The sequence below is a fragment of the Epinephelus lanceolatus genome, chromosome 19, assembly GCF_041903045.1.
Source record: "Epinephelus lanceolatus isolate andai-2023 chromosome 19, ASM4190304v1, whole genome shotgun sequence".
Lineage (NCBI taxonomy): Eukaryota > Metazoa > Chordata > Actinopteri > Perciformes > Serranidae > Epinephelus > Epinephelus lanceolatus.
In genome coordinates, this window is record NC_135752.1 from 1,109,171 (window position 1) to 1,125,603 (window position 16,433).

The 16,433-nt window shown below is 43.6% G+C and overlaps 1 protein-coding gene across 7 annotated transcripts in view; it reads left to right on the plus strand.

Moving 5' to 3' along the window:
- The window catches only part of dennd1a (DENN/MADD domain containing 1A), a 201,118-nt gene that overhangs the window by 38,485 nt on the left and 146,200 nt on the right, over nucleotides 1–16,433 (plus strand). For all 7 annotated transcript variants that reach the window (XR_013488182.1, XM_033646211.2, XM_078162368.1 and 4 more), the window contains exon 2: nucleotides 6,120–6,184. Coding sequence is in view for 6 of the 7 variants with exons in the window: in XM_033646211.2 (XP_033502102.1) it covers nucleotides 6,120–6,184 (65 nt within the window). In the remaining variant the exon portion in view is untranslated. The remainder of the gene's footprint in view (nucleotides 1–6,119; nucleotides 6,185–16,433) is intronic.

Sequence of the window (16,433 nt, forward strand, 5' to 3'; positions counted from 1 at the left end):
GATTCTTTATTTATCCTGTACTTCTTTGTTGGAGCAGTGTAATTGCTATTTACTTATCCATTAGAGGGAGCTCTTGTCACTCGGGCTACTCCTGGAACAGCAGATTCCATTCTGAAGGCCTCTCATGTGACACGTACCCGACATGCTCATCAGGTCACAGCCAGCTGCCTATATCTTCTCCTGCAAAAGGCCTACACTGAGTACAGCAATGACCTGGAGGAGGGAAACCATCTCATGTCCCTGGAAGACTGGTGCGCTGAAAGATCTGTGTCATGTCCCCAGTTCCACTTCTGGTCCATCATCCTACAGCTGGAAATAGAGGTGATGATCTATGTGCGTTTCGATAAGAGAGGCCAACTTCCTACTCTATATAGATGCCCTGACCAAGATTGTGCCTTGGTTCTTTGAATTGGGACACACAGATGGATACCAGTCCACTTGGGTGACATGATTGCGTTGAAAGATACTCATCCTGATGTCCATGGGGAGTTTCTGAAAGAAAACTTTGTTGTGAAGAAGACGACACAGTTTCTTTGCTATTGCCATTGACCAGGACCACAAGCAGAACAATGCTTCTATGAAAGATGATGGTGGTGCTGTGGGCCTGACAGAGAACCTTGCAGCTCTGCAACGCTGGATGGTTTCTGGCCCTGAGATGGAACATGTGGTTGGAGAGTTTGAGGCCACCACTAAGAAGAGAAAGAAGACTGACACCCGGCATTGTGAGCAGAGCAAACATGCACAGATGGTATTTGCACGAGATGTTAAAGCACTAACTGATGCTATAGAAGACATGGGCAATCCATTCTGTGAAAAGGGCAGTGTAGATCTTCTTGTATTGGATACTAGAGACCTTGCAGATGCAGGAGTCATTGACACTGTGAACCAGATTGAGAAATTTGGACAGGACCAGTATGACACATTTGTTATTGAGGGCTTGGTCAATCAGACAAAGCCCATCAAAAGGAACAACCTCGCTCTACTCAGCTGGCCTCCAGTCCGAGAGAAGTACAAGTCCCAACAACAGCTCTCTGAAGAATGACTGTTCCCGGTTCTCTAGGCTGTACATTGCATCGCAAATACGTGATGGAAGTCTGGATGAGTTCTTTGAGCATGAAAACCAGGCATGTCCACCAGCATTGTTGCAAATGGGCAAGCTGAGAACTGGTACCAACCTGATTCCTTCACAAGAGAATGTGTCAAACCCCACAGAACAAGTCATCATACTTGATGGGGCTACTCTTGAACATGCTACGACCTGGTGCTGCTAAGACATTTTCTGACTATGCACAGAAAGTGTTCTCACCATACATCCTGTTTCAGCTGGAGCATGTCAGCAGAGTGGATGTTGTGTGGCATGAATATTTCCTTGAAAGTCTGAAGGCCAAAACTCGAGAAGGAAGGGAGTTGCAGACACGTTGAGCCATCCAGTGCCATACCTGGAAACTGGGCAGAGTTTCTATGCATCGACGACAACAAGGCTGAACTGTTTTCCTTCTTGGCAACTAGTGTGGAAACCCTCAACACTGGAAAACAAATACTCAGCAACTGCCATGCTGAAGCTCTCTGTATTCAGCCTCGAGATATATCAGGTCTTGCACCATGCATACATCAGGAGGCTGATACCTGCATCCTGCTGCACCTAGGAGATGCTGTGAAGGAAGGGTATAACAAGGTGTCAATACGCACAGTTGACATGGACGTGCTAGTACTGGTGACAGCAGCCCAATCCCTCAACATCAGTGAGCTGTGGGTTGCCTTTGGAGCTGGGAAGAGTTTTCAGCATTTAGCAGCTCATGAGATGGCGAGGGCACTAGGTCCAGATCGATGCATAGCCTTACCAATGTTCCATGCCTTTACTGGATGTGACACAGTGTCATCTTTTGGTGGCAGGGGAAAGAAGACGGCGTGGGGTACATGGATGACCTTTGATGATGTCGCTAGAGCCTTCTGTGCCTTGGCTGCCACCCCAGACTCCATAGACAACTGGATAGAGCCTCTGGAGCTATTTGTGGTATTGCTGTATGACCGTACTAGCAGCCAGGAATCAGTTAATCAGGCACGCAAGCAGCTCTTCACCCAGAAGGGTAGAACAATTGACGGACTACCCCAACACAAGCAGCACTAATTCAGTATGTAGTTAGGTAGTTGCTAGAATGTTGTAAATAGTACCACTGCATTCCTCATTGGGTTGGGCTCTAAAATAGATACACACATAAACATATGTGGTCTGCACACAACTGATTCTGTAAATCAGGAAAATATGTGTAACTCCACTAATATATGGTTTTACTATCATTTAGTTCCCTGAATGCCACATGCATGTAGTTAGGTAGTTTCTAGCATGTTGGAAATAGTACCACTGCCTTCCTCATCCTTGAAAATATTAGCCACCAGAATCAAGCCATGGTGTCATAGGAAAAATATGTGATGGCCCTATAGCCAAAAATTTTCCTTAGGGCATGCTCTAACAGTGTGCTAAAGTACGATGGAGTATTATGGAGTAGTATGGACAAGGAAAAAAAGTTGTAGCCTGTCTTTTATACAACATCTTTTACCGCAATTTGACGCTTTAATCTTTTCTCTATCTCTCCAACAGGCAGGCATAGGACCTTTCTCAGCACTGGCTTAGTCCACCTGCACATGTCCAGATTTAAAACAAAATGATTGAAATTAAATTAACATGTACACATCGACAACAGTCAGGTGCGCCGTGCTGTCCAAGGTGCTGAGTGTGTCTGGAGCAGAGGAGGTCTCTGTCTCCCCGTGCGCAGTAGTGTGAATATTTATGCTATTAAGTAAACGGAGAAAACATGTCTCTCATTGTTTAATAGCAGCAAAACAATAAGGCTTCATTCATCAAAGACCGAAACTCGATCTCTCTCCTTCTCTCCCTCTTTTTCATCTGGCTCAGGTGTGTGGAATGGATCCGTCGTCTCTGACTGGCTGCAGGAGCAAACCGTTTTGTTTGTTTTTTTCTTTTTTTTACCGGCAGTGAGATAAACATTTCCTGCAATTAAACTGGTGAACTGGTTTATAAACAGTGTGCTGTGAGATCTGCCGCTGCGCACCTCAAAACCGTGTGTAATAGTCGCGCGTAATGGCCACTCCCCGTCAGTTAAACTGCACGTCTTTCATGTTTGTCTCACTGACAGGTGGAGAGCCTCCAGACAGGTACCCATTAGCTACAAGCCGCTCCGTGACAACCGTGCATAATAGTCACGCGTAATGGCCGCTCCTCGTCAGTTAAACTGCACGTCCGTCATGTTTGTCTCACTGACAGGTGGAGAGCCTACAGATATTAACTACGAGCTGTTCCGTCACTGACTGCTTGTCCTGTCCTCTCCCTCTTCTTTCTCTCCTGTCCTCTCTATCACTAAACTCTGAGCTTAATCATTAGCTCTTAACTTAGCAGCACTCTTAATTGAGTAGACTTTTGGACAATGCAGGAGAAATGTTGCAGACAGTTTATATTATCAGCCTGGGCCTGGGGCTTGTTGTAACAGTAAATGGGATGTGTTGTAACTTGTGTAAGTTAAACTGTATCTGCAAGTGTACATCTTACCCCGCGCGATGTGGGCAGCCGGGTCCAGCCACATGCTGCAACTGCTGCCAAGTAATAACGGCTGCTAGCCCCGCCCGTTGGAAAGAGTGTGGGATATACCACTACCAGGAATGGGAGGGGGGGACTAAATCTTTTAAGATTTAAATAGCACATTATTGCGCTTTTATAATGAGCACCGCTTACATTGTGCTTTTAATAAATACTACTGCATTGTTCAAAAATTAATTGTGTCTCAAATTATTCTAGGGGGGTACAGCTTTATTGAAGGGGGAGTCATGGCCCCCGTCCCCCCCGGGATTTCCGCCCCTGGTTTGGTGGCAAGAACAGTGTTAAGAGTGGGTCAGCTCGATCTTACAACTCCTTCTTAGTGGAAGATCTTCTTAAGCTAAGAGCGATCTGGGAAACGCGGCCATTATCATGTCAACATACAGGGAAAATGGTTTATGACATTTACCGGGAGAGCTAGGGCCATTTGACTAAAGCTTATGTTATTACTGCTGTAGCATGATGTTATTAGGCTAAATACTACATTTCTAACAGTGTCTGAGCTGATTTATTGACACAGCATGCTTGTAGGCTGCTGAAACGTTAGGTTTACAGAGGAAATAACGGGAAATAACGGGATGTGACTTAATGGGGTGAAAATATCGTCAGTGAAACAGAAACAAGTGTTAGTTAGGGGACAAGAGCCAAGAGTCACAAAGACTCATGTATGTTAAAAGTTACTAACAACCAGTGTATTTACTGTATGTGTCCGGGGTCCTTCGCTTGTGGAACAAGTAACGTGACCACTAACTTGTCCCCAAACGAACGCATCTTTCTGTTAGGCCTATGTGTTTCACTAACGTTCTATATGTATTATGAAGAATGTCAGACTGGCCAATCAGTGGCAGAGTTGGGCCCGGAGTCACAAACAGCGCATTTTGACTGACACAGAACCGGCACGGTGCCGGTTCTCGAACCTAATTAAGTAGGCTACTTACAACGGCATGAAGGACAATCTGACATTCTGTTTGTTGGTTATTTCCTTAAAAACATACGACTTTATTCTCGTAATATTATGACTTCAATTTCATTAAATTATGACTTTAATCTCATAATATTATGACTTTATTCTCGTAATATTATTATGAATTTAATCTCATTAAATTACGACTTTAATCTCATAATATTTCGACTTTATTCTCATAATATTATGACTCTTTCTTAGTTATGACTTTATTCTCGAAATATTACGAGTTTTTTCTCGTAATATTTCGTCTTTATTCTTGAAATATTACGACTTTAATCTCATAATATTTCGACTTTATTCTCGTAATATTATGACTTTTTCTCAGTTATGACTTTATTCTCGAAATATTATGAGTTTTTTCTCGTAAGATTTCGACTTTATTCTCGAAATCTCCGAATTCTTTTTTTCTTCAATGTGCCCCCCACTCTGTCGTACTAAAGCTTTTTTGTCATTGTCATTTTTAAAAAAAAATAGCTAAAAATAAAGTTTTTTTGGGAAAATACTTATTTGTCACATCTCTGTTAGTGGGTTTGTTGATAAAATGAAACCTTAGTGTTCAGAATTGAGTTTACACAGTTGTATCTCATTACATGTCATAAAAACTCACTCTTATTCAGTTATAAACCTCAGGGGTCCATTGCCATACCTGTTAATGTTGTGGATGTTCTGCAGGGTGTATGGATTCAAACAGGAGGCTCTAGGCCTGGATGGTGTATCATACATGTAGGAGGAATTGAAACCTGGTTCATTCCCCTGAAATGTAAAAAGTAAGAAAGAGACAAGGCAAGTAAGCAAATTAAGACGCAGGAGACAGTATCACTGTATAGAACAAAAATTGATCCAATAAGCAACATGTTTTACTATGAAACTTTGATTTCATATAAAATTATATTATCACAGGAGAAACTGTGGTACAGTGGTACCTAGTACATATTGTAGATTACAAATATAAGGTGGAGATTACAAAACGCAGCTTCATTTTAGTAAAATGGTTACAGTAAACATGACAGCTAAGACATTTGAATGTTCTAGTAATTTTGTTTCTGTATAATACATAATTATACATTATACAGAATATAATGACATCTCAATCTGCTGTAGTAAAATTTAAACCTGTGTGGTTTTAACAGGGAATTCATAATAACTTTGGTATTACTACCCAACACAAGCTACATTAGTCTAATCTTAGATAAGCCTGCTAAGATTAAAAAAGGAGTTATGCTTTACACCTCTGCAACAAGCTGTTTGTGTTTCCACGTAATGTAGTAATTGATTATATTGTTAGAAACCTTTTGCACTTCTTTGCAGCAGACGTTTACAACTTCAGTCAGTCAATTGACATACAGCTGTTACCGTGATGTAATGTCAGATAAAGTACAGTTACCATACTACAGCTGAAATATAAGACACCTAAAAAATAAAAAGTCTAAATAAACTATTCTTTGAAATGGAAGGCTACACTGTGTGATAAATGGGATATCTTTAAGTCTTTTGTCCATAACATGCAAAGAGCACAATCGTATGTTTTCTCCTTTGTTCCAGGGAGAGCCCTGAGTCCACTTTTGAGGTGTATCTGGAAGTAGTCCACCCAGGCACACACAGCTCTGGTAAGTATCTGCAGGCTGGAGGAACAGCTGATCCTGGATTACATGTATGTTTCCTTTTACACTGATCCTAAGAAGTACAGTCAGCCATCAAGGCTTCATTTATGAGAGCATGTTGCATCTCAACTTTCAGATTTAGGGTAGAAGAATAGGAAAATTGACAACAATGTCAGTTGACATGACACATGAATGACTGATGAATATTTTCTGTTAACCTGAAATTTTAATGTGCTTCCATTGCAGTGTGTCTCAGTTGCTTATGCACATTTTTCTAAAACACTGTTGGGGTTCACAAAACACTGAGAGCAATCACACATGACTTTTTACTGAGCAGCACAACACTTCAATTCCCCTGCAAAACGCGCTCTCGCACTCAAAACGTGCGTGTCAGAAGTCAGTAACTTAGTTAATGAGCTCATCACTGCCACCAAAAAGACATGTCCCTTTTGTCATTGTTAAATCAAGTCAGTCAGATGTCTTAAAACTTTGTCAGCATGACAGAAGACACCTCTTTAGTTACTTACACCCAGTAAGCCAATAATAAAATCAGTTGTCCCTCTACAGCCGACTGAATAAACTACCATACAGATATTGGTTTCACCAGTCTAATCACAGGCTTCTCACAATCAGTGTTCAATTTTCACACCACTATTTACTATTTTATGTAAGACAGTAATGTAATACAGAAAAAAACATAGTAAGAAAACAGTAAAACACATGTTTTACAAATGTTGGGATTCACAGGACCACAGATGATTTATCATTTGGTAAAATCATCACTGGGCATTTAAAGGCTTTTTCCTCTGCATGCTCTTTGTCTTCAAACAAAGACAGTTAGGTGACACCCATCTCCACAGGAGGTCTCACCTCACACCTCAGTGAGACACAAGTCTCACAATTTGATTGGACAGTACTTTTACAGTGACATGTGACTCTGTGATGTCACAGGCATCTGTACAAGGTCTGCTCCCTTCAGATCTCTCTCTCTCTTGCTCCAGCTGTTGAACAGTGGACACCTCTTTCCGGCTGGGCCTGGAACAGCAGAGGCCCAGACCCTTGCTCCATAGCTCAAACCACTAAAGGGAGGGCAATGGATCATAGACTCTCTTGCAAACACAAGGTTTGCAACTAGCTTTCCAGCAACAAGGAACTAAGTGAGTTAGCACCCAGTGTCTAACTCTGCTAAACCCTGAGCGACCAGCTTCCTCAGATCAGAACATTTGGAACAAAGGACCCAACAAAGACTGCACCTGGAACCATCTTCCCAGCCTTCTTCTGCCGGTTAACAAAGCAGCACACCACCAAGTGACTCGTTCTCCCATCCATTCAAGGATCGGTAACTTAACAACTGGGCATAGCTTATCACAGCTTTACAGGCTAAGCAAGACTGTTTAACTTGTTGTATGTGATTTGATGCTGTTTACTGAGTTATTGTTGTGATAGTTTGCAGTTAGGTCATTGATCAGTTGGCTTCGCCAAAGCTAAGTGTTTAGTTTGCTAATACTGTTCACAAACAGATTCTTGCATGCAACTAAACAATCTCTGCAACAATCCAGACCGTTTACACCCAAACAGGCATCTCAAAGTTCCCGCTTCTTTTCCTTTGTCTTTGTCCTGACCACACGGTCAGACAAACACCCCAACCTGAAGCAAACATTGATTAGGCCACTTTGGTAGTTCTCTGTTGTCAACCATTTTGTTTTGTAGGCCAAACGGCTCCTTGATCACCACACCCACCTTTGTCTTTCTTTCTGTTCTTTCTCTCTCACACACACACAACACACATATACACACCAAGCTTCTATATAGTTAGTTAGAATTTGTGTGTTTTGGTTTGCTTTGCTACTTTGTGAATAAATATAATTCTTTGGAATCATGTCTGCTGTCTGTTTAATGTTGCACAAGAGTGAATGAATAGTCAACCTCTGCTGTGTCAAGAACTGCGAAATCCTTCAGGCATTACTGTTAATTTTGGTTGTTGTCATTAATTTAATTATTAATCAAAACTCCAAATTAATAGTTTAGCGTATTTTATGAGACTGATATCTTTAACTGGCTATCAATTTTCCCTTTATGGGAATGGTGGCCCACGAGGTGATTTAATGTTAATTAAGTCACATTATTTAACATAATTATTAATTATCAATTAATAATAATAATAATTATTAATTATAATTAATAATAATTAATAAATTTCCGATAGCCAATTAAGTCCCAACATTTTGGTGCCTCCGTGTGAAGCCTAATGTGTTGACCCCAACATTTTTGGTGCCACCGTGGTGAGGCCTAAAATGTGTTGACACATTTGTGAGCCCTGTAGCAAGGCGTAGTACTGTTGACATTCATTCACATTTGTGCAATATTAATATCAGCATACATTTTTGGTTCACACCAAAAATCTTTGATTCTTAGACCACCCAAAAGTCTTTACATAAACCACTAGTCTGCTACAGCAGTAGACATTCAGCTGTACTTACAAACAAGTACATTGTGATGAGAATTATTTTATTCACAAAGACAAAGCAATTTGAGAGACATTGTGTAACTGATCACCACTATCTTAAGCCTCATAGTGTTACACTAGAGTTGCCATTGCTGCTAGCTTTTCAAGTTGACTTACCCTGTACAGACTTGTAAGATTTTGGTTCAGCATTTGAATACCACGTATTCAATGCAGTCTGGTCAAGCTGTCAAACTTTGCAGTTGATTCTTTTGTTCCTGTTTTCCTTTGAAATTCATCGCAGCGTGCCACCGGCCCTGTGACACAGAGAGTTTACGTGAGAACTGGCTGTTACTGCCAAGAATTTCAACCTAAGTAAACGATCCACAGTGTGCTACCAGCCCTGTGAAGTTTGTACCTCGCTGTTACGATCTAAGTTCCAGCTTGAGTTAACTTAAAGAAACAACTCTCTAACTGATACTGCCACGCATTTTAGTTAGTGCATGTTGTTATCTTTGCAGGCAAATTTACTGTTACTGTTTACTGGTGCCTGTTTGTGTTGTAGTTACCCCTCCTCCACGCTACCCCCACACTGAAGGCCAGCACATCCTTTTGTTAGGCTAGTGTACTCACAAGTTACACTTAAAGGTGTCTGCCAAGCAACACCACAGCCAACTTAACATTTTACTTGTACTAAGACAACCTGTTTTAGCTTTACCCTCTTTTAAGACCTAACAATGAAGAACTCTTGTTTAGAACAGTTTATCTCTTCCATTCCACAGAGCCTAAACTCGTGTCCAGAACTCATCAGCAGATTGAGTGCCTGGGAATGCATTGAAGAGATAAACTCTCTACTCAGCGACAACTGTGATGCACAGACTGCATCCAGTAGTACATTGTTAAAATGCTTGCTTCTGATCTTTCACAGGCAAACCACCCTTGCCTTTCAGAGCAAAGCAGCCTTAGAGAAGGAGGTAGAAAGTCTAAGAGCGCAAAATGCTTCCCTTCTCCATCAAGCACAGATGGCTAACAAGAAAGCCACGCGCTATTTAGATGATTTGCATTCAGCAGAGTTAGACCTCTGCTCACATAAAGATGAACTGTTTAGGCTTAGATCAGAACATCAAGCCCCAGCACAGTCTTACAGCCAGTGTGATTCCGGCTTCTCTGATTCACACTCCTCCCTGGATGAGAGGTTAGCACCTCCTCCACTCAGTAAGTGGAAATCTTTCCCACCAGACCCTAAGTCTTTGGGAATCAAGTCAGCTCCCCAACCTCCACCAGCAGACAGAGGTAGCAGTGACCTGACACCCCATGTCCCAAATACAGATGTTGAGGAAACATGTAGTTTATCTTCAGGATATTCTGTCCCATGTATTCCTCAGAAACTGATTTTTGATCATTTCACCCACGCGCAGGGGGAAAGGGGGGTTGAAAACCATTCAACCTCGGCCTTCCAACCTCAGAGACCTGCAGCATGTGATTCACACCTCCTTAGGAATGCTAATTTAGTCTCGCCTTCACCAGAGAAGACACCTCACTTTGAAGTGCTTGAGTCTTTAGCTAAAGACATTGAACTGTTTGATCCAAACAACTGTGATTAACATGTTGATGATTATTTGAGAGAGCTTGACAACTGTCTAGTTGACCTGCCTCAGGCAACTGAAAGGGAGAAGATTAAACTTTTGTGGAAGACCAGCTCCAAAGCTGTCCACAAGTTTATTCAGTGCCAGCGTCCCAGTGTTAGAAATAACTACAAAAAGCTCTGTCAAGCAGTGACAGAGGAGTTTTCTTCTATTGCTGATGAGATTGATTCTATGGTTGCAGCCCTCCAAATTAAACATGCACGTCTTGAGAATCCTAGAGATTATTACAAACGTTTGAGACACACATACTTTCAGGGCAAGAATGCACCAGGCTTAGATGAGAACCCAAGCTTCAAGTCCTTGTTCTTGCGTAACCTGCATCCTTGTGTACGCACTCATGTTGTACTCATGACCTGTAAAGGTATCCCATCCACGCATGAGCTCAGGAAATTGACACAGGTAGCTTGGGAAACTGCTGTCCCTTCCAAAGCCACGGGGATACCAACCGAACCTGCTAGTTCAGATCCTGCAGTGTCACACAGATCTTCTGCCCCAAAACACCACCCTCACAACAGCTCGAAGGGGTGTGTGAAAGACCGCAGGGAGACAAGAAGCGTAACCGATACGTCCCCCAACTGCGTCGAGATGGCCATTCACAGAACAGAAGCTGTAGAAGGCCATACTCAGAGATTCTGGCCCAGAACTGTGACCTGCCAAGTGACCAGTCAGATGATGAGCACAGCATCTCTGACATGTCTGACCGCAGTTCAGACGACAGTCAAAATCTTTCAAACAGTGACAGCTCCTCTGAATGCCTCTCTGCCTCTAGCTACCGGGAGTGTTACAGCCCTGAGCCACCAGCTAAGCACAGGCACTCCAGAGTTCGCTCCTTGTTTAGTCCACCCCTGTACTGACAGTAACACAAATGCTAATCCAAAGTACCTTGTTTCTTGCAGTTAGGCAGACTTGAGTTGCCAGCAACAGCAGCAATCTCAGTAAATCTAAACTGTAATAACCAGACACCCTGCTATTAGTTTAGGTAGCCTAAAATCTGATTGGACTGAGACACCACTGTCCAACTTTGCAGGTACACTTGGATTATTTCTGTAAATTCTTGTCAGTTACACCCCTAGTTTCAAAACACTAGGTTAAGACACCACGTTATGACTTCACACAGTCATACACATGCCCTTATCATTGTAGGTGACACCCTCTCTCCATCTTACCTAACACCTTTACATAACTAACATTCCTTTTCTCACTAACACCTTCTGAGAAACTCAAGTTAGTTATTTTACTCCATGCCAGTGTCATTGTTGTTTATCTGGAGTTGTTCTGTAACCTGAAGGTTTTGTTTTGTACTTAGAGACTATTCTTGCTTAGCTGAGATAGATAGTACCAACAAATGCCCAGTTGGTTAACAAACTGCCCAGATGTTACAATGTGAATGGACTGACAAATAAACTTTTCAGCTGTGGACTGAAGATGTTTTGCCCTCAGGATCACACATCAAGTGCAATCCTCTGACCAAAGGGGGGATGTGCTGAATTTAAATATTTCCGATAGCCAATTAAATCCCATCATTTTTGGTGCCTCCGTGTGAAGCCTAATGTGTTGACCCCAACACAAACATGCAGATTAGTAGCTATTTAGAAATGAGAAAGAAAAAATAAATCCCTTTAACCACCTCACCGACCATCCAAACAACCTGTCTGTCTGCCTACAGTCTTTCACCAGATATTTTGCAGGTGATACAGTACAACTCTTCCATACATGTCTCTGCTGCGATTACCACTGGCACTACTGTTGCCTTTACTTCCAACATCTTTTCTAGCTCCTCTTTCAGCCCTTGGTATTTTTCATGCTTCTTGTGTTCCTTCTTCCTGATGTTGCTGTCGCTCGGGATTGCTACATCTATCGCCACTGCCTGCCTCAATGTCTGGTTGGTTAGCCATCACCAGTTTGTCATTCTGGATATGGAAGTCCCACAGGATCTTAGCTCAGTCATTCTCAACCACTGTAGGAGGTGTCTTCCATTCTGACCTTGGGACTCCCAGCCCATACTCAGATGTTCCTGTCCACTATGCCAGCCACTTGGTTATGGTGTTATATGGCAGGATTTCTTATTGTCGGCCACTTCTTCAGTCTGTCAGTGATACATGCCATGCAGGAGCTTGTCTTTCCATGATGGTTCATCCTCCTCTTCTGCATTCTCGGGTTTCTGCTGCTTGAGGTATTCACTTAGCAGCTCATCTTTGGGGGCCATCTTCCTGATGTATTCCTGGATTTTGGTTCTTTTGTCTTGGACAGTGGCTCTGATGCTCACCAGTCCTTGGTTCCCCTCGCTATGCTTAATGCACTTTCTCAAGGTGCTGGACTTGGAATGAAACCCTCCATGTATTGTGAGAAGCTTCACTGTCTTGATATCAGCAGCCTATAAGATAAGATAAGATAAGATAAGATACACATTTATTGATCCTATAATTGAGAAATTCCAGTGTTACAGCAGTCAAGGAGAAAGTCAGATTAAAGATTTCAAATTTAAACTTAAAAAACTTAAATAACTAGGCATGCAAATAAGTACAAAAAATACAAGAGACAGCGATGAATAACAATAACAATAATAATAATAATAAAAATAATAGGAAGTGGATAATAATGAGTAGCAGTGAATGAAAATGACCAGTGGATAAGGTGCAAGTGATTGTATGTGCAAAAACAGTAGACTGCTGTGGTGTCCATAAAGTGTCCATAGTGTCTATAAAGTGTCCATGGTGCAGTTTACTGTGAGCAGTGCTGGTTATATAGCCTGACAGCAGCAGGCAGGAAGGACCTGCGATAGCGTTCCTTCACACACTTTGGGTGAATCAGTCTATCACTGAAGGAGCTCTCCAGAGCTTTTATCTCCTCCTGCAGAGGATGGAAGTCATTAGTCCTCAGAGATGACAACTTGGCTGTCATCCTCCTATCTCCCACCACCTGCACAGAGTCCAGAGAGCATCCCAGGACAGAGCTGGCCTTCTTGATCAGCTTGTCCAGTCTCTTCCTATCTGCAGCCGAGACGCTGCTGCCCCAGCAGACCACTCCGTAAAAGATGGCTGATGCCACCACAGTGTCAAAGAAGGTCTTCAGGAGCGCCCCCTGCACTCCAAAAGACCTGAGCCGCCTCAGCAGGTAGAGTCTGCTTTTGCCTTTCCTGTACAGTGCTGTTATGTGGTTAGTCCAGTCCAGTTTATTGTTAAGATGAACACCCAGGTACTTATAAGATGTCACCATCTCAATGTCCTTTCCCTGGATGTTCACCGGTGTTGTTGGGGGGAGGAGTCTGCGCCTGCGGAAATCCACCATCAGCTCTTTGGTTTTCCCCGCGTTGATCTGAAGGTGCTTCCTCAGGCACCAGTCCACAAAGTCCTGGTTCAGTTCTCTGTACTCCCTGTCGTCCCCATCTGTGATGAGGCCAACTATGGCAGAGTCGTCAGAGAACTTCTGCAGATGACAGGTGGGGGTGTGGTATGAAAAGTCTGCAGTGTAGAGGGTGAAGAGGAACGGTGCCAGCACCATCCCCTGCGGGGCCCCCGTACTGCAGACAACCAAGTCCGATACACAATCCTGGGTCCTGACATACTGCGGCCGGTCCGTGAGGTAGTCCAGGATCCAGGATGTGAGGTGATTAGCCACCCCTATGTGCTCCAGTTTGTCCCTCAGAAGTGCAGGCTGTATGGTGTTGAAAGCGCTGGAGAAGTCAAAGAACATGATTCTCACAGAGCTTCCAGGCTTCTCCAGGTGGGAAAGAGCTCTATGCAGGAGGAAGATGACGGCGTCGTCCTCCCCAATGCCAGGCTGGTAGGCAAACTGCAGTGGGTCCACTGAAGGGCCTACTGCGGGGCGGAGACGAGACAGGACCAGGCACTCCAGAGTCTTCATGAGGTGTGATGTTAATGCCACTGGTCTGAAGCTGCTGAAGTCCTTGGGGTGCAGAGTCTTGGGCACAGGTACCACGCAGGATGTCTTCCACAGCTGTGGTACTCTCCCCAGCCTCAGGCTCAGGTTTAAGATGGTTTCAACTATCCTGCACAGTTGGTCTGCGCAGGACTTCAGGAGCCTGGAGCTGATGCCGTCTGGTCTTTACCTTCCTATATCTCCTCCTCTGGCCAGCTTATTATACCAGCAGGGTATCTGATGACCAGCAGGTACATGTTGATGGCTCGGACCTTGTTCTTTCCATTCAGATGAGTTTTCAGGACCTGTCTTACTCTGTGTAGATATTTTACTGTGGCTGACATCCTTGCAAACTCCTCATGGTTCCCTATGCCTGCAGGACCCCAAGGTATTTATAGCTGTCCTGAACATCTGCAATGCTGCCTTATAGTAGTTCAACCCCCTCATTTCTGATCATCTTCCCTCTCTTTGACACCATTAGACCACACTTATCTAGTCCAAATGACATTCCGATGTCATTGCTGTAGATAATGGTGAGGTGGATCAGTGAGTAGATGTTTCACTCACTCCTGGCATACAGCTTGATGTCATCCATGTAGAGGAGGAGGTTACTGATTGTTGCTCCACTTCGGAACCAGTATCCGTAGCCACTCTTTGTCATGAGTTGGCTGAGGGTGTTCAGGCCTATGCAGAACAGTAGTGGGGACAGTGCATCACCTTGGTATATGCTGCACTTGATGGTAACTTGTGCAATTGGCATTCAGTTAGCCTCCAGAGTAATTTTCCACAGCCCAATTAAGCTTTCGATGAAGGCTATTAGTGTTTGGTCAGTGTTGTACATTTCCAAACATTCCATTATCCATGCGTATGGCACTGAGCCATAGGCTTTCTTGTTGTCGATCCAGGTGGTGCACAGTTTCGTCTGCCTGGTCTGGCAGTCTTGGGTGACGGCTCTATTGATTCCCTTCTGGGCCTTGCTCATGTATCAGGCCATGTGCCCATTCATTTTAGCCACTGTGATGCCTGACATGAGCTTCCATGTTGTACAGAGGCAGGTTATTTACCTGTGACCGGGACCACGCCCCTCTGGGGATCTTTCATGATCAGGACTGTCCATCCTTGGGTCAACCACTCTGAATGTGTCCCATCCATCAGCAGCTGGTTCATTTGGGCTGCCAGGCATTCATGGAGTGCAGTTAGTGTCTTTAGCCAGTAGGTGTGGATCATATCAGGACCCTGTGCTGTCCAGCTCTTCATACCTGATACTGTCTTGGACGTCTGCCGTTGTAATTGTAACTGGCTCTTGTACTGATAGATTGCTGTGGTCTGCTCTTAGATCCACTAGCCACTTAGTATCGATGTTGCGTGATGCCTCCTTCTCCCATATGCTCTTCCAGTATTGTTCAGTTTCAGCCCTGGGTGGATCTGTTCTCATGTTGTTACCTTGCCACTGGGAATACACCTTGGATGGTTTGGTGGAGAACGTCCTATTAATTCTCCTGGCTTCTTCTTATGTATCTCTTTAGGTGGGTAGCCAGAGCTGTGAGCCTTTGCTTGGAAGTCTCCAGTGCCTCAGGTATAGACAGTTTGCTGTACTTCCTAGGTATCCCTTTCTTCCCCACATCTTTTCGTAGCTCTGAGAGTTAACTAGCCTCTTTCTGCGTCGCCTTGATCTTGGCCTCCAGCCTCCGTCTCCATGGAGGGTAATGCTCTTTGTGGCTCATAGTGTTCATGTTGAAGCCAAGCATCTCTTGTATCACTGTTGTTGTGGTATTAGCTGATTCATCTCAGTTACGGTCTTAGTGGGGATAGTATGTAGTACTGGATTTACATCATCTAGCAGACTTTCAGAGGGTACTTTGTCACTTAGCCTTGGTAATCAGCTTCAGGGGTGCCCGGGATTCCATCTTATTCATGATTCTCAATCTCAGGTCATTCGTTCTAGCTGTAAGGGAATCTGTGTCGTGAGGGTTTGGGGCTTGGTACCCAATCTTGGAGTGTGGGGATGATGATGACGACATCCCCACTCTGACCTTTCATCCTGGCTCCCCCTTGCTGTAGCATGTTTGTTGTACCACATCAGTCTTTAGTTGTGAAAGCAGTTGCTATTTGTAGATGTTGGAACACTGGGCTAGGAGTTGTTTCTTTGTCTGCCTAGATGTTGGGTTTCGAAGCATCCATATATCCCACATCCTTTGCATGTAGCCCCTCTCGCTGGGGTTACTTGCATAGCAGCATTCCAACAGTTCCATATCTTTGCCTCAGTCCATCTATGTCTTGTTCCAGT